Source organism: Leptidea sinapis, chromosome 30 (genome assembly GCF_905404315.1).
Source record: "Leptidea sinapis chromosome 30, ilLepSina1.1, whole genome shotgun sequence".
Lineage (NCBI taxonomy): Eukaryota > Metazoa > Arthropoda > Insecta > Lepidoptera > Pieridae > Leptidea > Leptidea sinapis.
Window position 1 is genome coordinate 2,728,869 of NC_066294.1, and position 23,026 is coordinate 2,751,894.

The window sequence follows — 23,026 nt, forward strand, 5'->3', positions numbered from 1 at the left end:
CGCTGAAAACCAGCGCTGTAGCATTTGCTACAGCATACGCTGAGCGGTGTCCATTTTCGCATCATTATCGATTCTATTGTAAAATATATAATTATGTTCACAAATATTATTTAACTTTAAGCGATATTGTTATGTTTTACTTTAAGGTGTATAATAAAACTTTGTAAATTAAATTGTGTGATGATGATGTGAAATAAAATGTGTCTATGTCTACATTAAAGTCTAGGGTTTTAGGTGAATTTCAATGTTTTATATAGATAGAGCTTGATGGGTTATCAAGCGCTACCAACGTCATAAACTGCCATAAGATATCCCAATTAATAATTAAATTTATTTAACAACTATTAACTGGTGGCTGGATGATCTTCTTACCGGGAGGTCTGCTTGATGTGTTTTTTATTAATATTATTTCCTGTAAAGTTAAAGTTATATTTTATTTTATGAAATGCTCACATAATGCCTCTATTTATTTACGGTATGTGTGGATTGATGCATCTACTATACTCAATAACTCTTGTGTTTATAAGTATTAATTTACTTTTTTCTTTTTTTGACTTACTCGTGTAAGCCATTCAGTTTTCGACATTTGAGTATGTTTATGCGTCACTTTACATATATTGTAATTGAAATGATTTGTAAAACAATTAAAATGTAAATCTTGACTTAAAAGAGTGGCAATGAGTTTCTTGCTACTTCTTCTCATTAGCTCAACCCTTTACGAAGTAGCGGTAAATTCAATAAGAAACAATATTTTTATTTTTATTTTGACATTCATAAGTGTCATTTCCGTGACCTACATGAATAAAGTGTTTTTGAATTTGAATTAATATTTAAATACTATTAAATATAATTATCACTGAAAAGAAATAATTATAAAAGCATATAAGATCTTGAGTTAACTTGATTCGTGTAAGTTAGTTGGCACTACTATTGTGCCACCTAATAGTTGGTAGCACCATCACGGTACATGGTCATGACTCATGCTCTATATAAGCCTGAGCGCTTAGTTCGAGTAGGCAGTACTTATTGTAAATTCTAAGGAGTAACGCTGCTCAAATTGTATTGAGTCACTTATTATTATAATTGGACGTAGTTCCTGAAAAACGTTCGAAACCACAAACATCACATTTTAAGGAATTCGTGTTTAAAGTTTAATAAATATTAGTGTATTCCATACAAGTGGGTTGGGCTACTAAGTCATGATGTCATTTACAGTGACAGAAGGGCTGCCATTTTTTGTCAGTTTGTTAATATGAATCACGTGACAAAGTTTGTGTTCTTAAATTGTAACTCAATTTCAAAATGATTGCGATTAGGAACTTTTTTCCGGAATTACGTCAAATTTTTATTGGAAACTGACACACAGATATTTCAATTTTATTAAGTGCGTTTAAATTACCAACCCTTCCTACAATAGTAATGAGTGGCAACATTTTGGATTGGATGCATTATTCATCCATTGTAAATTCAAATTCAAATATTTTTATTCAAAATAGGATGTGATATCACTTATTGAAAGTCAAAAAAACTACCACCCATTCCAAAATGAATGCCTCAAGCCTGAGAAGAATGGACAAACTCGGCGGGCTTTTGTTTTTCATCAAAAATCTGTTTTACAATTAAAGTAACAAAGTAACAAGTAGGATGTAGGATCCAATTCCCACAGCTCAACACCGTACGAACATAGGTTCAATGTGTATAGAATACTCCTATTTACAAAAGAAAACACTTGTACTTGGTATTAACAACTTTAATAGAACTCTTATAACCTTACAAAAACTCCTGGACTATAAAGTGTCACACGAACGCATGGCTCAAGTCTTTGTGTGACTGCAACACTTTGTCGACCTCCACGCTTCTCATCTTCAGTGTTGCCATCTCGTCTTCCGTCAGCACTCCGCTCGACTTGCCAACATTCTTAATCAAAAAGTGTTGTATGAACAATCTGAGGCTTTCTCTGAACATGTGCAGTTTTGGCGGCTTAGATATTCTGTGGAACACTTCCAGAGATGCTTGTATGTCTTCGTTCATTATGACTGCGAGGAGAATCCTGCGCATAAACCGCACTGTACGCTTGTTAAGATCCGAGAATTGTATTATCTGTAACGAAACGTTGCATGTTATTAACTGACAACGCATTTCGTTGCGTTGTAGCTAGTAAAACTATGGGCTAAAAAGACTAAACATCTTTGTCTCAAGTTAGCGAGCGTAACTGTTGCGATGCCACTCAAAATATTGTGTTTTCAAACATCCTGAGCGCTCGTTCGCTGTAATGGGCGGGGCGTATCACTCGTTTCGATACTTTTCTTCAGAAAAAATAAATAAATATCAAAAAAAAATACTTGCATATTTGCAATTCCCTATTGCTAATCTAACCAATGTCCTTTACTACGACGGCTCTATATAGTTATTTGCAAACTCTGCCGCTAAATATCTGGGGATCCTTTCCATGGTAAAGAAATACCTTTTTTTTATGGAATAGGAGGACAAACGAGCGTACGGGTCACCTGTTGTTAAGTGATCACCGCCGCCCACAATCTCTTGCAACACCAGAGGAATCACAGGAGCGTTGCCGGCCTTTAAGGATGGTGTACGCGCTTTTTTTGAAGGTACCCATGTCGTATCATCCCGGAAACACCGCACAAGGAAGCTCATTCCACATCTTTGTAGTACGAGGAAGAAAGCTCCTTGAAATCCCCAATGTGCAGGACCGCCACACATCCAGATGGTGGGGATGATATCGTAACTTGTGGCGTGTCGTGCGAAGGTGGAATTCGGCGGCAGGAATCAGGTTAAACAGCTCTTCGGAACACTCCCCGTGATAAATGCGGTAGAAGACACACAATTACACGAGGACAGCAACTAAATGTATATTAAGCTCTTTATAACTGGAGTGGCACCGAGAAAAAACCGGAATAACCAAATAGCAAAAATAATATTGCCCATAAAGTTTTACAATACCATCCTCCCCATTTCCTGTGTGACCTGCTCCCTAACGCTAAATTCCACCTTCGCACCACACGTTACAAACTTAGCATATCATCTTTACCATCTGGATGTTTGAATGTGAGGACGGTGCGTTTTTTAAATGAACTTTCTTCCACGTACAACGAAACTATGAAATGAGTTTCCCTGCGCGGTGTTACCAGTTTCGATACGACGTGGGTACTTACAAAATAGCGTGTTATAGAACTTCCTAAAAGGCCGGAAACGTACCCACATGCGATTTTGGTGTTGCAAGAGTATGGGCAGTGGTGATCTCATACCGGCCGTTCGTACGTTTGTCCTCTTATTTCATAACAAAACTATCGGAGGACCAGACGTTGGAAATGCTTTAAATCTTATAATGTATATATCTCTTAAAATACACTTTAGAAGAGTTTTGCTTTTTTCAAATTTTATTTGTGTAATTAATCCCAGAAGTGACTGTTTAAAACTTAAATCATGACTGACAAATGATCACTTTAAAACATACCAAATTGTTTAGGATATTACATAATTAAGTGTTTTTGTTGAAATACAAACCTTCAAAACAGACAGCGGCAGTCCTTTTTCCATAATCAGATGTATCAGGAACTGCGCCAAGTTGTTCATGCACTGTTTGGGCATCGAATCCATCTCTTTTATTTTGTCCCACACCGAGTACTGGATCGACAACTGAAACGCATTGCGTCACTGAATTATAATCTTATAGCGGCTACATACTATCAAACAAAAGTTCGGCAAACTTCCATGTGATGATAATAGAGAGATAGTTCGTGCATGTTTAAGGACGCGTTCTCAAAACAGAGAGTTATCGAATCGCACCACTACACTGACACCGCTCAAACACATACACGAACTTAAAGTTAATTGCGGGAATAAAATGAATTTGATACTTTAGTAAGTTTGAATTTTGTTTTTTTTAATACCTATGTATTTTTGATAATTGGTTGATGTATTCGTTTAGTAGTTAAATATTAGAACTTTAGATGGCAATTCTGTCGCATAACGTCGTGTGCAGTAAACGCAGTTTTTTTTAAATCCAAGATGGCCGCCGCCAAAAATTATAATTTGGTAGAGTTTGTATTGAAAAATTTCATCACAATCTCTACCAAAAAATATCTTATTTTTGTCGGATTCGTAAACGCGTCCTTAACGATGCTCAGTCGTGTTGACGCACCATCATACTGATGGCGGTAAATCGTTGGTACTCAGATCAAAGGTTGGCCAACTCATACGAACAAACTCTCCACAAACCTGCTCTTTCACTTAGGCAAGACGACGCAACACTATTCTTAATGGTAGAGTTGGACAAACGAGCGTATGGTTCACCTGGTGTTAAGTGATCACCTTCACCTATACTCTTCTAAAACGCCACAAGAAACACAGGAGCGTTGCCGGCATTTAATAAAAAATATAGCTTAAGTAGGTAATCGGGGAGCCGTAATACATACACTCCCACTTAGGGAGGAGGGGATGGCTAAAAACCAGCGCTGCATGGAAATATAAATCCATGAAGCTGAGCCTATTCTTTTGTATAGCAATAAAGAATTTATTTATTTAAATAAAATATACGAATTGTGAGAATTGATACAATAAGTCTCGTCCGACGGTCCGCGGCTAGTTTATGGAAAGATGCTCGAAGGTCACCAATTTTGTTGTTTATAAACTTTAGAAAATGCATTCAAACGCCCTCCATAGTAAATTATGTTGGAAGTTATGACAAACTAGTCATGTTCTATGATCTGACTCGTAACGTGCCTTAACACTACCTAGATACTTGCACGCACTAATAGGAAATAACATGTCCAAAGTGGTTTGATATACATAAATAGTTTTTAACCGTAAAGTCAAAAGTTTGTTGTTGGTGAACGATATTTATCGTACACTATCGACGCAACACAACACTATGGGATATCGACCCTAATTCCGTCTGTCCTTCAACCGTACAAATTTGTAACCAAAATTTATGAATGATGCGGGACTCGAACCCGCGACCTCACACGGGTTCCATCCGAGCGCTCATACCAACTGAGCCAACCATTCGAGTTTGAGGAATTTAATATGTTTTTTATGTATGAAATTAAGGGACGAGACGAGTAGGACGTTCTGTTGATGGTATTTGATACGCCCTGCCCATTACAATGCATAAAAAAAATATATAATTTATCCCAGAAGTCAGGGATATCATTTTAAAATAATAAATTGTGCTAAAAGTAATGTCATAGTCAAGCCCACCTGATACTTTCTGTCAGTGTCGCACAGCTTCTGTCCCAGCACCGCGTAGTAAGGGTTGTACTTCTTCTCCTGCAAACAGCACGCCATCAGCACGTGGACTATCTCCCTCTCCTGTTGTCCGCGGAGACCTAGGTGTTGGAGCTTCTCAAATGCGTCCATATAGTCCTGTAGGAATATATTACATGTCAATTACAAAAGTTTTTTTTATAAGCCAATGAGAGCCCGAGTTATGACGATGGTAAGCGAACACGGCTGTATTCTCTTGTAACAGAGGAATCACAGGAGCGTTGTTGGCGGTACTCATGTCGACCTGGAACATCACGCATGGACATATATAACATACAAGGTAAGTAGATTAAAGTAAAGTAGATCGTGTAGATGAAGCCACAACTTGAGAGTTAAACAAAGCATACAAGATTTTATCAACGAAACGTCACTCGAAGGGTTGGCTCAGTTGGAAAGAGCGCTCGCACGGAACGCGAGAGGTCTCGGGTTTGAGCCCCGCATTGTTCATAAATTTTTGTTTTCAGTTTTATTTGTTTAATTAGTGAAGTAACATTCAGAGTTAACCAACCATCATTAAGTTATCCCCACGTTCGTACGTTGACTCAAAGAAAAAAGTTTCTTTCATCAACAATCTCAGTTATTTAAGGATCCCGTTGGTCGAGGGGTACAATAGTCCGGCAAATGGGAATTCCCAAAAAAATTGTACCCCACTGGGATTTGGTATTTTTTCAGTCACAACCAGTCAACTCCATTCTCGTCCATTGGTAACTGACACAATAGAAACAGTGAATAGTTACGGTCAGTTACCGCGCCTATTTCTACCGTGAAGCAGTAATTGTGTAAACATTACTGTGTTTCGGTCTGAAGGGCGCCGTAGCTAGTGAAATTACTGGGCAAATGAGACTTAACATCTTATATCTCAAGGTGACGAGCGCAATTGTAGTGCTGCTCAGAGTTATTGGGTTTATCAAGAATCCTGAGCGTAACCGGATTGTAACGGGCAGGCCGTATCAATTACCAACAACTGAACGTCCTGCTCGTCTCGTCTCTTATTGTCATAGAAAAAGGTCAATCCTTACATTACCAGACACGTACCTCAGCGGACATTATAATACAGAAGATGTTCCTCCTCATGTCCGTGTTCATCCTCTGCTGGCGAGCCAGTTCCAGCAGCTTGTGATCGTGAGCCGGCACTGTCTTGTCCGCGCGCTGCTCCCGGCCCCCCTCCCAGGCCGACCCAACCACCCACCACTTACCACGCTCGTGCGCTGTCAAACGAAACACATACTTAAATATAACATCAAATCCTTCGCCTTTGACAGCATTAATCACAGTGAAAAAAACCTTGACACAACGACCGATCCGAATCCGTGAAAACACGGTCAGAATTTTTTTTTTCAGAGAGACGAGCAGCTCGTTCAGCTTGATATTGATACGCGCTGCCCATTACAATGGAGTGCCACTCAGGATTCTTTTAAAACCTCAGAAATTCTGAGTGGCACTACAACTGCGCTCGTCATCTTGACACATAAGATGTTACGTCTCATTTGCCCAGTAATTTCACTAGCTACGACGCCCTTCAGACCGAAACAGTAATGCTTAAACACTACTGCTTCACGGCAGAAATAGACGCCGTTGTGGTACCCATAATCTAGCCGGCATCCTTTGCAAAGGAGCCTCCTTGAAATTACTGATCAAATGAGACTTAACATCTTATGTCTCAAGGTGACAAGCGCAATTGTAATCAGAGTTTCAAAGTTTTAGTTTTTTTTCAAGAATCCTGAGCGATACTGCATTGTAAAAGGAAGGGCGTATTACCATCACCTGAACGTCCAGCTCGACTCCTCCCTTATTGTCATAAAAAAAATCTTATTCATATTAACCCCATCAACTTGTTAGACCTAATAGGCCATCCACACTGCTGTGATTCCTCTGCTGAATGTCATTAGACGATTGTATTTCATATTTGGTCTTAGTCCATTTTGGTCCAAATCATTGTGTGTCTTCTAGCGCATTTATCACGGGGAGTGTTCCGAAGAGCTGTTCAACCTGATTCCTGCCGCCGAATTTCACCTTCGTACGACACGCCACAAGTTAGGATATCATCCCCACCATTTGGATGTGTGGCGGTCCTCCACAGTGCGGTTTTCAAGGAGCTTTCTTCCTCGCACTACGAAGCTGTGGAATGAGCTTCCTTGTGCGGTGTTGCCGGGACGATACGACATGGGTACCTTCAAGAAAAGCGCGTACACCTTCCTTAAAGGCCGGCAACGCTCCTGTGATTCCTCTGGTGTTGCAGGAGAGTGTGGGCGGCGGTGATCACTTAACACCAAGTGACCCGTACGCTCGTTTGTCCTCCTATTCCATAAAATAAAAAAGTCATATCCTTTAAAGATTGGTCTGGCCGTTTCGGAAATTTTTTACACGTGCAAACAAATTGTGAAATTAACTTCCTTGCATTTGTTTCCAAGGCGATACGACATAGTTATCTTCAAAAATCGAACACACCTACCGAAAAAGCCGGTAACGCTCCTGTGATTTTTCTTATGTTCCAAAACCATCTAAACGCTCGTTCATCCTCCTATAAAAAAGGGCTTGCACAAACAAAGAGACAGATAAATAATTTAAATTTGTCTGCCTCTTTCTCGCATCTCAATATTAACTTGCTTGTACCAATAAAACTGTTATTTTGACATTACAATACCAATACCTAAGCCTATACAGCTGGGGCGCCCCTATTTGAAGAAAATCCTAAGTGTGAAACAAATTAGAATAAGTCACCTAGCAACAGGTCATGTAGCCGAATGTTGAGCGGCGTGACGTAGTTGCCTCGCCGCACTACTCCCCTGCTGGTCTTCTTCAGCTGCTCCAGGTAGCTGGGGTCGTAGCCCGGTATCTTGCTCAGATTGTTGTTCTTCACAGCCAGCAAGACTTCTGCCAGAAACTTTACGCGTGACCTGTCACATTTATATATATTTAACTAGTCGTTCCCGCCCGCTTCGCTGTGCGAATTTTAAAACGAAGGAACGCTGGAATTCGAAAAATAAGTAGCCATACACTATTTAGGATAAATTTCGCATCGAATGGTGGTAGTTTCATGTCGATACGATCAGTGGTTTAGGCGTGAAAGAGCCTCAAACAAAGACCATTTTCATTATGTATATATATAGATAAAGTATTATTAATGATAATTTTTATTAAACTACCTTCAAATGTATAGTTACGATTCGTTTATTGAGGTATTTATGTTTTTGTCAAATATGTAAGCATTCTTATCCGTTCGAAAGAGCGGTCTTCCCTATTCTTTTATGACAATAAGGGACGAGATGAGCAGAACGTTCAGCTGATGGTAATTGATACGCCCTGCCCAATTCAATGCAATGCCGCTCAGGATTCTTAAAAAACCCGAAAATTCTGAGCGGCAATACAATTGCACTTATCACATTGAGACATAAAATGTTAAGTCTCATTTGCCCAGTAATTTCACTAGCTACGGCGCCCTTCATATCGAAACACAATAATTCTTACACATTTACTGCTTCACGGCAGAAATAGGCGCCGAGCCTCCCACTAGTAAAAACCTAACACAGGTTCTGCGTTATTTAAAAGTGAAGTCCTTCAAATTCTTAAATGCTAAATAAAATAATAATATTTTTTCTTCAACTAACTACGAATAAACGCATTGATATCGCAATTGACTAACAGATGTCTACGCAGAAACAGACCGTTAAAGCAATTTTAAAAAAATAAAGTGGACTGTAGCGCTCTCTCATGTGTGATGTGTGAAGACATCTAGTATGAAGGTCGAGAGCCTCACCCAGTATCTGTATGTTCGTTCAAGCCGGTGATCTTAGTCTGCGTGTCGTGTATGAAGTTCTTGAGAGCCGTCGGTTCCTCCTTCCGCAGAGTTCCTCCGACTGCTCGCAGCGCCCGCAACACGCAGTCTATGTGCTTCTCCGTTAGATCACTGGTCAGCTCTGACAGGATGTCGTACAGCAGGCTGGGGTGGTATATCTGAAAAATTCCTCTACAACTTACGAGCTGCACTGATGGGAGTATTAGCTGAGGTAACTGTATGTACAATGTTCGTTCGGGGCAGTATTGCCACCTCATCTAATGCATCCCTTTGATAGCGATGCACACGACGTGCGTTATCGCCAGTCTCTCTAGCGACAGTTAGCTAGGTGCTTCCAAGCTAACAGTTAATTTTATTTTGGCATCAAACAGTCACAAAATTACAATTTTTATAGAATAACTAGCTGACCCAGCAAACGTTGTATTGCCGATATTAAAATCGCGATACAAAAGTAACTGTTGATCGTAGATGGGTGAAAATTTGAAGTTGTATGTATCAAACAAATTAAAAAAAAAAATCGTGTGGACCACCCTTAACATTTAGGGGAATGAAAAATAGACGTGGTCCGATTCTCAGACCTACCCAATATGCAAATTTCATGAGAATCGGTCAAGCCGTTTCGGAGGAGTTCAAAGATTAACACCATGACACGAGAATTTTATATATTAGATAAAAGACTTATAGTGCCGAAAATTACAATGTTAACTTACATACCTAATGCTAAACATAAATATAAAGAGTTAACATTAACAACAAACCTGTACAATACAATAACTTCAAATATTTTTATCCCCATTCGTACATAACAAGATTAACTTGCAACAAGATTACATAAGTTTGAGAATCAATTACTTTCTAAATTCTTTACAAGGTAACCCAAAAACATGCATATCAGAATTTTTTTACTGTAGGAATTAAGTGCTCGTGATATAAAGGTATTCAAATTATATGTTTTTGTGTAGCATGGTGGAACAAAAAGATTTAATTTACGACAGGAGCGGATGGGAAGTTTGGCGCGTGATGTAGATGATATTATTTACAGAGAACCTATTTCACGAAATGTCGCGACTGGAGGGACATCACTAGAGTTATCTTTTACCCACGAGCACATTTAAATTTTGAAAATAAAATACAGAATACCATAACACAAGATGGAAAAAAAATATATGGCCTATTCTGATGTATTGAAAAAGATCTCAGAGAAAATTATGTACCTAAATTTAAAATTGTATCATTAACTACTTTATAGCAAATACTTGCTACAATTCTACTTTATAAAATGTTGAAAAGAAATGATAAAATGTAGCCAATGTTAAGTCAAAGTTAAATAAATTTATTATTCAACTCAATTCAACTTATTATTCAATTAGGATTAAACTAAGCCCTTTGGAATTGTCACAATAAAATTTTCTTTTAAATTACTGAATTTACTATAATATGTTCGCGAACAGTAGAGCTTGTGAGAAGAACATACAAGAAACTCAACGACGTGTAGATGAATATTTACCCCCTTATTCATAATGGTCCGCTAACTTTAAACAGCCGCTAAGGAGTGTTTTTTCTCATTCTGACTTAGGTCAATAGAAGAAGACAGAGTGAGAATTAGCAATGCTTTAAGTTAGCAGACTATTATGAATAAGGGGGTTACAATATAGAATATTTTATTTATATTTTAAAACTAATGAAACTTAATCTTAATACTATAATTGGTACATTTTATTAATTATTACTAACATTCAAATATTTCGTTGATTGGCAACAAAATACCACCTGGAAGATATGTCCAGTTACTAAAACCACATGAGCATTTGTGACGTCACAAGTTATTCCCTACCTTAAACCCGTACAGATGCGCCAGGCAGGACACCAGGTTGTCCAAATGTTTGTCTTCCATTGGTTGTGAATCCCGCACCAATTCATCGAACTGCTTCGATAACACCTCAAGAAAATGCGCCCCTGAAATATTATTTTTATAAAACACAAAAATACTAATAGTGCCTGGCACCGTTTATTCTCTGAGCGTCATTTGTTTCAGAAGTGGAGAGTAAATGAGTTTTATTAATATACATCAAACAAGCTTATTTCTGCCGTGAAGCAGTGATGTCTAAGCATTACTGTGTTGCGGTCTGAAGGGCGCCGTACCTAGTGAAATTACTGGGCAAATGAGACTTAACATCTTATGTCGCAAGGTGACGAGCGGTATTGTAGTGTCGCTTAGAATTTTTGGGTTTTTCAAGAATCCTGAGCGAAATAGGAGCATGTAATCTTATATTGGCTTTCCTCCTTTCGGAGGAAGCTAGAAAAGGAAAGACATTTATTTTCTCAAAATTGATTCCTTTAGAATTCTTTTTGATGTCATTTCTAATATACTAGATACTACAACCGCTTCGGAAACAAATGGCGCTCTGAGAGAGAAGAAGGGGCGCAAGTAACTCTCCCAGCATTCTTTTTTGCGCTCTTTTTAATAAAAATATACAATATTGTACTCTCATTGCTATTGCTATAAAATAATCATAATCTAGTCCCCGGCTGTCCGATCACTTAGATATTCAGCTAATCAGTGGAGTAATAGGATTTACGACAGAGCAATTTTTTAATAAAACATTTAAATTTATTTATAAATAATGCCTGAACAGTGGCTGGGACTTTAAATTATAAAAGCTAAAAGCATTTACCCTTAAAGCTATTATGTTAAAGCCTACTAGAATTAGTTACAAGCAATCCTTTATTTCTAGTGTTATAATAATGAAAATCACTATTAAGAGCAAAAAGATGACGATTTTTGTGAACATATATTAAGTTTTCATAAATGTACTGACAATGAACAGTCAAAATATTTATTTCTTTTAATTTTTCTTTGAGAGTCTGTCTATAACCAAGCTGATATATAGCAAGAACAGCTCTCTTTTGCAGAGCAAACACTATATCAATATCAGCGTCATGACCCCATAGTACAATACTGTACTTAATGATGCTGTGAAAATAACTGAAGTACTCTAATCTAGCGGTCGCAACATTTGTGTACTCTGTAATCTTTCTAACGGCACTTACCGCAGAGCTGAGTCTATCTGCTAGTTGGGCAATATGTGCATCCCACTGAAGCTTTTTATCTAACGTGATTCCAAGAAGACCGTAGTGTCCACAAGTTCCAATCTCTGGTCATTTATAAGTTGGTTTGTACCTCCGCTGTGTTTGGTGTAATTAACCGTAAACACTTTGTTTTTTTACTGTTTAGGTGCAGATTATTCGACTTAAACCAACGCACTATCTTTGAGAGTGCATTGTTTACCTCGTAATCAATATCTGCACGTCGCTTCACTTTAAATATAAGTGAAGTATCATCAGCAAACAATACAATCTCATTGCTATCATCTACCACAAACGGTAGATCGGTAATATATATAGGAAACAAGAAAGGACCGAGAATAGAACCCTGTGGAACACCTTTTCCTACAGGTTTACCCGAAGACCGTTTGCCATTTACGTCGACTATCTGAACTCTTTCGCTTATATATTATTTTAACAGATTTAGGGCTCTATTCTTGACTACATAATTCTTTAGTTTTAGGAGTAAAGTTTTATGGTGGACGCAGTCAAATGCTTTGGACAAATCACAAAAAATGCCCAATGCATCTTGTGACTCTTTCCAGGCGTCAAAGATGTGCTCAATGAGTCTAGTACCCGCATTAATTGTTAATAAGCCCTTAGTGAAACCAAATTGATTTTTGTTCAAAAATTTACAAAAATGCATTTGTAGTTGCTGAAGCAAAAGCTTTTCAAAATTTTTACTAAACAGGCAGCAAAATAGGCCTGAAATTAGCAGGGTCAAAAGGACAGCCCGATTTAAACAAAGGTATAATTTTGCTGTATTTCATGAGGTCAGGGAATATACCCTCATCTAGCTAAGAGAAAATATAAGTTGGTTAAGTTAGGTTTAGATAGGAGATAACTTAAAATGTGTTTTTTTTTTGTTAATTGTATCATTATGGCATGTTCACTCAGTGATTAAACCCTCTATAAATAAATAAAGATTTAAAAAAAATAAGATTTGTTACGCGTCTTCTGTGCGTACATAAGAAAACATACACTTTTTTATTGTTCTACAATGATAAGATTATTGCGGCCAACTTATCCGAGCGAGCGTTACATAGCCGTCCGTATCAGCTCAACCAAATTAAACACTCGCTAATCAACATGTAGATCGACCGGTGGGGCAGAAAAGTCCTGGAATGGCGACCACGTACCGGAAGACGCAGTGGTAGTAGACCCCCACAAGATGGACGGACGATCTGGTCAAGATCGCCGGAATACTTTGGACGAGGGCAGCGCAGGACTGGTCGTTGTGGAGATCAATGGGGGAGGCCTTTGTACAGCAGTGGACGTCTACCGGCTGATGATGATGAATCAACACGCTCGGCGTGCCTGAGGACAATGTGAAATTGAAAACTTACCAATCTCTGATCCAACATTAGCGTGCAATACTGACACGAGGGCGGCGTGCTCGGCTATCAGCCTGTCTGGTGTGCTGGCTACGCCGACCGTGGCTTCCAACCACAGCTGAGTTAGCGCAGAGTTGACGGAATTACGGCTGTTGCTCTGGTACAGATTCTCTATGGATGTGCAAGCCCAGTGCAAGTTCGTGCCAGCCAATTTATTCAGTACACCTTGAAATTAAAATCAAAAACCTTACTTCAATATGCCGTAGAAGTAGTCTGATTATTTAAGTTACAAAGACGAGACAAAACTCCCAATCGCCTATTTAAAGTCGTCAAAAAATGTCCGAAAGGTGGTCTGTGGTATACCTACGTTATGCGTATTACGTATACATTAACACATTAACTTATACAGATTTTTTTTATGAAAAAAAGGGACGAGACGAGCAGGACGTTCAGCTGATGGTAATTGATACGCCCTGCCCATTACAATGCAGTGCCGCTCAGGATTCTTGAAAAACCCTAAAAATTTTGGGCGTCACTACAATAATTGCGCTCGTCACCTTGAGACCCAGTAATTTCACAATTAATATAATATAATTTCCTTCAGACCCAAACACAGTAATGTTTACCCATAACTGCTTCAAGGCAGAAATAGACGCCGCTGTGGTACCTGACCAGTGGTATATCTGAAAAATCTAGTGCCTTGGGGCACTTGCCGATTTCGGAAGGTCAAACCAGTTAGTTGGGTCCATTTTACTTGCAGTGTTGGCCAGTCACTCCTAACAGTTCCCAGACTTTTCGGAGCGATCTTGTATTTACTAAGATTTTGCGTTACATTGTTTGTTTGATTCGCTCTTATCACTATAGGTATCTAATTCATATTGAAATATACAAGTCAGATTTTAATTATATTTTTAAGTGAAACTTCTTTGCGCACATATGCATAATAATATTAGTGACACGAAAATGTGGGACTTTTTGTCCAAGGAGAGGAAGAGAGCGATTGACACCGATTGAGAGAGAGTAGAAGGAACGTAGCGTGAAGCTTATACCCAGGGGATGAGATTAGGGAGAGAGCGAGAAAGGGAGATTGAGAAAAAATACACGCTATGGGTTGATGTATTCGTTTAGTACCTAGTTAAATATTAGAACTTTAGATGGAAATTCTGTCGCATAACGTCTTGTATCTACTACAGTAAACGCAGATATTTTTTATTTATTTTTATTGTCATTAGTAATATTATGATACTATACTAAGCAGTTGCTCAGAGTAAGTAATATATTTGTTATCTTTTCTTAATTTATAGTTTTTTAATAATGGCTCGTTTGAAGGTTATGAAATTTCAACATTCGTAATAAAATAACATGTGGCATTTAAATTTTCTAGAAAATGTTCTAGAAAATTCTAGAATAATCTTGAGGTTTCTAGACTTATTTGCAAAGTTTTCAAATGTGGCTTATGTTCTTTCAAATTTTTTTGGAATGATCTAGAAATTTTTTCCGTAAAAATTGTGAAGTTGTAATAGATTATTAACATTAACAAATAACTATACACTTAAAAATGACCCAGCGAAGCGGGTATTCACAGCATATATATAAATAGAGGTGCGTGTCCCTATATTTCACTTTTTCAGCTTAAACTGCACGTCGCAGACGCAGTGTTTGTATGTTACAATAGGCTCCCATCACACACTACTGTGTGGTTGCAAGTTGATACCTATAAGAGTGTAGAAGATACGGCGGTTGAAACATGTCATTTCTAAGAAAGTGTGATTATCATTTATCTAAAATGATTTGAATAGTTCTAGAAAATTCTAGAATGATCTAGAGGTTTCTAGAATTATTTGTAAAGTTTTTAAATGTGGCTTACATTCTAACCAAATGAAAATGTTTAGAAAGATCTAGAATTTATGATATGAAAAAAATTGTGAAGTAATTTATGATAGATTATTAACAAATAACTATACAATCAAAAAAGACCCAGCAAAGCGGGTATAATATAAAACCCACTCTGAACAAAGATCTGCTTTTGAGAATTTTTACTAACATTCCAGTGTCTATTAAAGCACTCTTGTCTCATGTCTTGTAGATTGCCGAGTCACTTCTTTTGGACAATGTTAAAGAATGTAAAGAAAATTTTAAATCTATACACATGAAGAACTGCTCATTTATGGGTCTTTTATGTAAAAATATTTCGATATATGATGTCATAGCACTAGTAATAATAACAATTTACAAATTAAAACTAGCACACTAGCACTTCCTTGTTGCTAGTGCTAATATTAATAGCGCCTTGATAATAACAAAAATTTAACCAATTTGTTATGTTTTTTTTAAAGTAATAACCCTCACTCTGGGATTTATTACACAATAAAACTGAAAACAAAATTTTATGAACGATGTGGGTCTCGATACCGCGACCTCTCGCGTTCCGTGCGAGCGCTCTTTCTAAGTGAGCAAACCGTTCGTGTGACGTATCGTTTATAAAATCTTGTATGCTTTATTTAACTCTCAGGCTATGGCTTCATCAACAGGATCTACTTTGCAAATCTACACTCTTGCAAATCTAAACAATTTGTTATTTTTTTTAAGTTACCCTCACTTCTGGGATTAATTACACAAATAAAACTGAAAACAAAATTTTATGAACGATGTGGGACTCGATACCGCGACTTCTCGCGTTGTTTCGTTCGAGTGACATATCGTTTATAAAATCTTGTATGCTTTGTTCAACCAGCAGGTTGTCGCTTCATTGAAAGCGCCGCTCGCACGGAACGCAAGAGGTCGAGTCGGGTTCGAGTCCGCATCGTTCATAAAATTTTGTTTTCAGTTTTATTTGTGTGAAAAATGTAACACTAAATAATCAGTTCAGATTTCATACAGAAATATTATTATTATCCTATTATTATTTAACTGGTATAATAATTATAACTAACATACTGATGATAATTACTTTTTATTTGTCGTTTCAGCTGAGCTAGCTCCTTGTCAGAACCGGTGTCCTTGTTCCTCAGATGTGGTGGAATGTAGACACCCTTCTCTTCCTGTAAAGTATTACAACTATTTATTTTTGACTTAAATTTGTACATCAAATTTTACTTGGTTAACTTGTCAAATGGAACTTAGATAAATAACTAACATATGTGGCTAACACACCTTATTTTAGTATATGTATTTTATCATATGTATATACTAGACAAATAAAATATTTAAATACTTGTTTGTGTAGTACATACATATGACAAAATATATATTATACTAAAATAATGTGTGTTAGCCACACATACTTACATTTCATCACACCTGTTAAGAAAAGATTGGCCTTGGAGGATTGTATCCTCTAAGCCAGTGTTTCCCAACGTGAGGCCCACGCCCCACAGGGGAGCATTTTGATAGTTAAGGGAGGCAATTTAAAAAAGGACTCGACACAACTTTAACACTTTCTTTGGGTTATTTAAATGTAATGCTAGATATCAGTGACATATTTAAAATTTGGCTACTGTTTCCTTCTTCATATTTAGCTGAATGTTGATTTAGTGATGCATATGATTTACTGATAAAAAATCGACTTGCTATATCATAACACAGAGAGTTAAGAATTAAAGCGAAGTAAATTGGAACCTAATATAAAATCTCTTTGCTGCAAGCAATAAATTTGAATTTCAGTTTTTCATTATATGTTTTGAAATTTTATTTTGCGATGTTTTGATAAAACTTTTATAGTGATTTTTTGCTAAAACTTATCATTTATATTTGTTAAGGGAACAAAACAATCATTTTAAAGGTTAAAAATTATGTATGGGTGGCATAAAAATTTTAGAAATGTTATGTTGGGGCATGGCCTAAAAAAGGGTGGGTAACACTGCTCTAAACTAAATTCAATTTCATCCTAAGGAAAATTTGATCTTTCTGTCTTAAAACCAACTATAAATCATTTAATATTTGACGAAATCACAATAAAAAAAAGACAAAAAGAATGTATTTTTTTTTTTATAAAAATTAGTGTTTTATTTAAACTTTCAAAATAATATCTATACAAACTACATTTGTGTAGTTTTTTCTCAAAGGTAGTGATGAAAAATAGTGTGTCACTTGGGACATAATTTTTTACCTCAGCAACAAAACCTTAAGATCTTACATGAATATAATATGATGCAAAGATACTAAGCAAATCCAGATGCTGTTACCACTGCCCTAAGTTGTTTGAAATACAAGTTATACAGATTAAATAGTACATTATCATGTAGAGGGTGTTGGTTCCAACAATCATGTATGGAAGTGAAAGTTGGGTATGGCAGAAGAAATATGAAAGCAGAATAAATGCAGTTGAGATGAGAGCGCTGAGAAGTATGATAGGAGTTAAACTGAGTGACAGGATAAGAAATAGTGAGATGTTGTGGTCTGAAAGATGTTGTGACAAAAATTGAGAAAGGTATGCTGAGATGGTTTGGACATATCGAGAGAATGAATGAAGAACGATTGATGAAGAAAGTGTATAACGCCAGAGTGAATGAAAGTGTTGGAAAGGGTAGACCTAAGCGGACATTTCAAGATCATATCAGGGACATCTTTAAAAAAGGCCAGGTCAAGAGTACCCTAAACCGGAGAGCATGTATGAAAGGAATAATGAAAGTTGACGAAGCGAAAGAAGTATGTAAGGATCGTAGCAAGTGGAAAGAAGTAGTCTCTGCCTACCCCAACGGGAAAGAGGCGTGATTTTATGTATGTATGTATTATCATATATATAATTTTACTATAAATGTAGTATTTTCATTAAATTAACAATGTGGAACCCTTGATCCATGGTTTAGAAAAACATTTCAGCTATTTATACAATTTCATTTTTATTCTGAGAATGTACAATACATACCTTAATAACATTACCATCTTTGTCTCGTTTTCTACCATATATATCTTCCCAAATATCTGGCTTTTCTTTACTTTTCTCTGTTTCCTTACCATCATCATCACCATCCATGACGTCACTATCCAAATCTGTGTCATCACCAGACAAATGCGATATTTCATCATCACTGAAAACATTACCTACATCATCTTCAGACACTATTTTAATTTTTTTATTAGACAAAGATTGCTTGTCTTTTAATTTTTTAGCTTGACTATTGACAATTTTCTTCTGGTTCTGAATAATATTGTGGTTGCTTACAGAATCTTTGGACTCATAACCATCTTCTTCATCTATTTCATCATCTTCATTTATCTGTCTTCTAATACTAATTGGTTTTTTAATATCTGTGTCTGAATTTTGGCTGTCAGAATCATTTTCATTGGATTCATCTATTTCACTATTTTGATCACTCTCCTCCCTATTGCTATCACTTTCATCTTCTGATTCATTACTTAAATCATCATCTGATGCTTCATCAATATAACTTTCTTCAATATTTTTCTTTGATTTTTTACTTTTAACTAATTCTTTGCCTGTAACAGCTGCTAAGTCTTCTTCAAAATCTGAATCCTTTTCTACATCAGCTAAGTGTTTTTCTGCTGCCACAATTTGTTCAGATGTTGCTCTATCACATATTTCTAAAAGATCTGTCTGTTAATTTAGTAGATAATTATTATTGAAATGCCTTAGACACATTTGGTGAATGTAAATTAAATACACTTTTACTTTATAATTATATCATACAAAATGTTGTAGGATATTAACATTATATTAATGTCCTAATAAATATTCAAAAAGTTTGATTAGTTTAAATAAATGCATCAATTTGTAATAAGAAACTCCGTAGAAAATCTGAAATAAGATATGTTTATATTGAAGCACTTGGAAAAGAGTGAACTTTAGAAGGCAGGAGTTGCTTTACCAATTTGACCTTAGGTAACAAGTGTTGTATTGGCAGAACTCAACAAAAAGGATACAGTCAAGGCCATCATCAGCAAAATAATTATTTTTATTTTTTGACTTATTAAGACCAAGCTGCTTTTCTAATTTTTTAATCATCTTGTCTTCGTCCTCATTTGCTTTAAGGAATATTTTCTTTCTCTGCTCATCCATTTGCAATTTCAGTTTTTCAGTTTGATTTAATTCCTTTTTTCTTTCATTGTTAATAATTTCATGAATAGTTGTTTGTTGTTTGGGTTTCCTCTTCTATAAAGATAGAATATATGTATACTAGCTGACCCAGCAAACATTGTATTGCTGATATTAAAATCGCGGTACAATAGTAACTGTTGATCGTAGATGGGTGAAAATTTAAAGTTGTATGTATTTTTTAATGCTGACTCATAATCAAAAAAAAAAAAAAATGTCAAAAAAATTTAAAAAAAAATTTTCGTGTGTCAAAAAAATGTTTCGTTTTTCGTGTTTAAAAATTTAAAAAAAAAATGTCAAAAAAATTAAAAAAAAAAATTCATGTGGAAAACAAAAACTCATAATCAAACAAATTTAAAAAAAAATGTCAAAAAAATGTCAAAAAAATTTAAAAAAAAAATTATGTTCACCACCCTTAACATTTAGGGGGATGAAAATGAAATGGCTATAAAATTCTCATGTCATGGTGTTAAACTTTGAACTCCTCCAAAACGGCTTGACTGATTCTCATGAAATTTTGAGTGCATATTGGGTAGGTCTGAGAATCAGACAACATCTATTTTTCATCCCCCTAAATGTTAAGGGTGGTCCACATAATTTTTTTTTTTAATTTTTTTGACATTTTTTTTTTAAATTTGTTTGATTATGAGTCAGCATTAAAAAATACATACAACTTCAAATTTTCACCCATCTATGATCAACAGTTACTTTTTTGTCACTATTTTAATATCGGCAATACAACATTTGCTGGGTCACCTAGTAATATTATACAAATGTTTGTACTTATAGCCATTTTTTTTTTATTACTAAATGGTTTATTATGATTGGTTGAACAAACTGCCAAATAAGCTTTTATACAAAATATTAACTTTATAATTATTAAACATAAACTTTATAAAAAACTCATAAAATAGTCTCCTTAATACAACTGTCCTGACATGATGCATTTTTGTTCAGCATGCAATTGAAAAAGGTCTTTAGCAAAAGAAAAGCTTATGAGTTAAATAGTATGTTGTTACCTATATAGTAGTGAAGTTGTTATTTTGGTATTACAAACATTTCAGTTTATTTAATATGTATAGATAGGTAGGCTATAAGAATATTAAAATTCACAGTTTTCTTGTAGGATTAATATTACTGTTGTGTTTACCTTATGTACTGCAACAGAGTCATTATTTTCTTCTGGTCGCATAACAAATCTTCCAATAGAGGATGTCTCATTTTTCTTTTTTAAATAGTGTTCTTGCCTATGTATCTTTTTAAGTTTCCGTTTTTCCTTGCGTTGAGTTTTACGTGAATTTATAGGTGCACGTTTTATTCCTTTATTCTTCTTCATTATACAAATATTAGATATAACAGTACCAAATCAAAAATATAGAAAGTCATAAGTAGATTATATTCTGTCTACTGTGGTTCTGTGGAAGGTACTAAGGCAACAAAGTAAGGCGCAACTAGAGCGGCTTGTTTCTTTTATCATAATCTTTTTATTAAAAAGAATTTTTAATTTTACACAAAACAGTAAACCTAAACACCATGTGTATTTGACAATTGACGTATTGTTTTTTTTCTTTGGTACTGCACATTGCACAATGTGCGGATTGCGAACGGGTGTAGTAAATTCATAGATAGGTTTTAGATAGATTCATAGGTTTTAGTGTGTGGCCGGTTTTATAATTTTGAGAAAATTGCTTTTATACTGTTAAATATTCATAAAAATTTATTCTAATTAATAATATATAACATAATCAGGATATATATAACATAAATTTTTGGTAGTCCTAATTAAATATAAATAATTAACAAAATTAAAAAATTATCCATTATCTATCGGCGTATCCAATAACGTTGTATACATATAGACAATGCACCTCATACAAAATCAAAGCCGAAATATGGCACATGCCACAAATGACACCATAATAACCTTCGACGGCTATGTCTATTCATTTCTGCGTTTACTCCAGTTTAAAATATTATTGGTCAATATACACTATTTCAGTTTCAGCTGCTTATTTTGAATTTAGAACCCGATTTGGACAGTGACATCAGTGGAGTAGCAGTTAGGTATTTTTTAAACCCAGACGAAAAAGAGGGTTGCTGTGAGTTTTACGTTCGTCAGTCTGTACCTATTTTGCGTTCAAGGTCTGTTTATACGGAGGTTTTTTACGATTTAATCAAAAATCACACTCATACTATAAAAGAGAAAGTTTGTATGTTTATATATTGGCTTGTGCTTTTGTCAAATTTTAAATGTGGTGAAATCCATTAGTGGTGAAATATAAATATGCTTATTTGGTTTGTAAATTTCTTCACATCTATCTCTTGCAACCAACTGGCACCAATTCTCTTTCATTATCTCGTGTACGGGAAAACTAAAAAAAATATTAGCTTTTGCATATTCCTGATGTAAATAAGTATCAATTATCACTAGGTAACGATACTTCCGTGATAATGTGTAAATGGCACTAGTATGTAAGCATTCGCGTTATTGTAAGTCGTTCATATTACACAAAATACAATATTGCTAGTCATAGTTCACTAGGCCTTTAAAAAATTTTAACAAAAAAACAAACGACTTCAAAAACACTATTCCAAAACAAAAGATATAACATGCACTAAAAAGTATACGAATAATTGCGTATTTTTATATTATCTATTTAATAAATCTAATTCTTGTAACATGGAACATGGAAACACCAGCTTTCAAATAAAAAATAATTATCAAAATCGGTTCACCTAGTCGAAAGTTCTGAGGTAACAAAAATAAAAAAAAACATACCGACGAATTGAGAACCTCGTCCTTTTTTGATGTCGGTTAAAAAGAGCGACTCTATTGTTTTTATTTCTGACTCTGTCCTTTCATCTGTCCCATTCTGACAAGCGGGTCTTGTCTGGGGACTTGTCAATAATTAATACCAAATTGAATGACAAAATATTCGTTTTATTAAATTATTTACGCTTTTTGCATTTCAATCGTAAATAAATAAAATAACCTTACGGATGCTAAGTCACACCATCTTTTTTTGAGTCGTTAATGTATTATTTAAGCACTTTTTATAGCACACTTAGGCTTGTTGATTGACACACAGTTGACACATGACTAAAAGTGTGCTTACATTGTCTTTAAGCACACTTTTGCCGTTCCATTATCAGACTGCGAATGATATGTCCACATGTATAGAACGTCATTGGGCGTATCAATCCAAACATTTATAAGATTTACTTCCTTTACATATAATTACTGTGAAATAACTCGATTACGACCTACTTCACTAACTACAAAATAACTGCACACAAGCCACAGTTGGAAGAATAGAATAGAATTTACAATTTACATCCTCATTGAAATAGTGATAGCGCAGATAGTCTAGACTTTAGTGTGATAAACACTCATTACACTTCACCGAGGTTATTCGTCTAAATTCAGAAACAACTTACAAATTAGAAGCT

The 23,026-nt window shown here is 35.6% G+C and overlaps 1 protein-coding gene across 1 annotated transcript; it reads right to left on the reverse strand.

Moving 5' to 3' along the window:
* Positions 1-1,729: 1,729 nt before the first annotated feature.
* On the reverse strand, positions 1,730-21,118 carry LOC126973854 (nucleolar MIF4G domain-containing protein 1 homolog). Its single transcript, XM_050821202.1, has 12 exons — positions 20,727-21,118; positions 19,405-19,633; positions 18,389-19,074; positions 16,472-16,562; positions 13,534-13,746; positions 10,917-11,038; positions 9,044-9,240; positions 8,008-8,183; positions 6,322-6,494; positions 5,221-5,385; positions 3,526-3,657; positions 1,730-2,100 (listed from the first exon to the last, which is right to left on the reverse strand). The coding sequence occupies exons 1-12, from the start codon at positions 20,910-20,912 to the stop codon at positions 1,798-1,800; spliced, it is 2,673 nt and encodes an 890-aa protein (XP_050677159.1). The 5' UTR covers positions 20,913-21,118; the 3' UTR covers positions 1,730-1,797.
* Positions 21,119-23,026: the final 1,908 nt, after the last annotated feature.

Coding starts and splice junctions, on each gene's coding strand:
- LOC126973854 (XM_050821202.1), bottom strand. CDS start 20,912: ATGAAGAAGAATAAAGGAATAAAACGTGCACCTATAAATTCACGTAAA. Junction 13,747..16,471: donor GCTGAAACGACAAATAAAAA/GTAATTATCATC, acceptor TTTAATTTCAAG/GTGTACTGAATAAATTGGCT. Junction 11,039..13,533: donor TAATGTTGGATCAGAGATTG/GTAAGTTTTCAA, acceptor ATAATATTTCAG/GGGCGCATTTTCTTGAGGTG.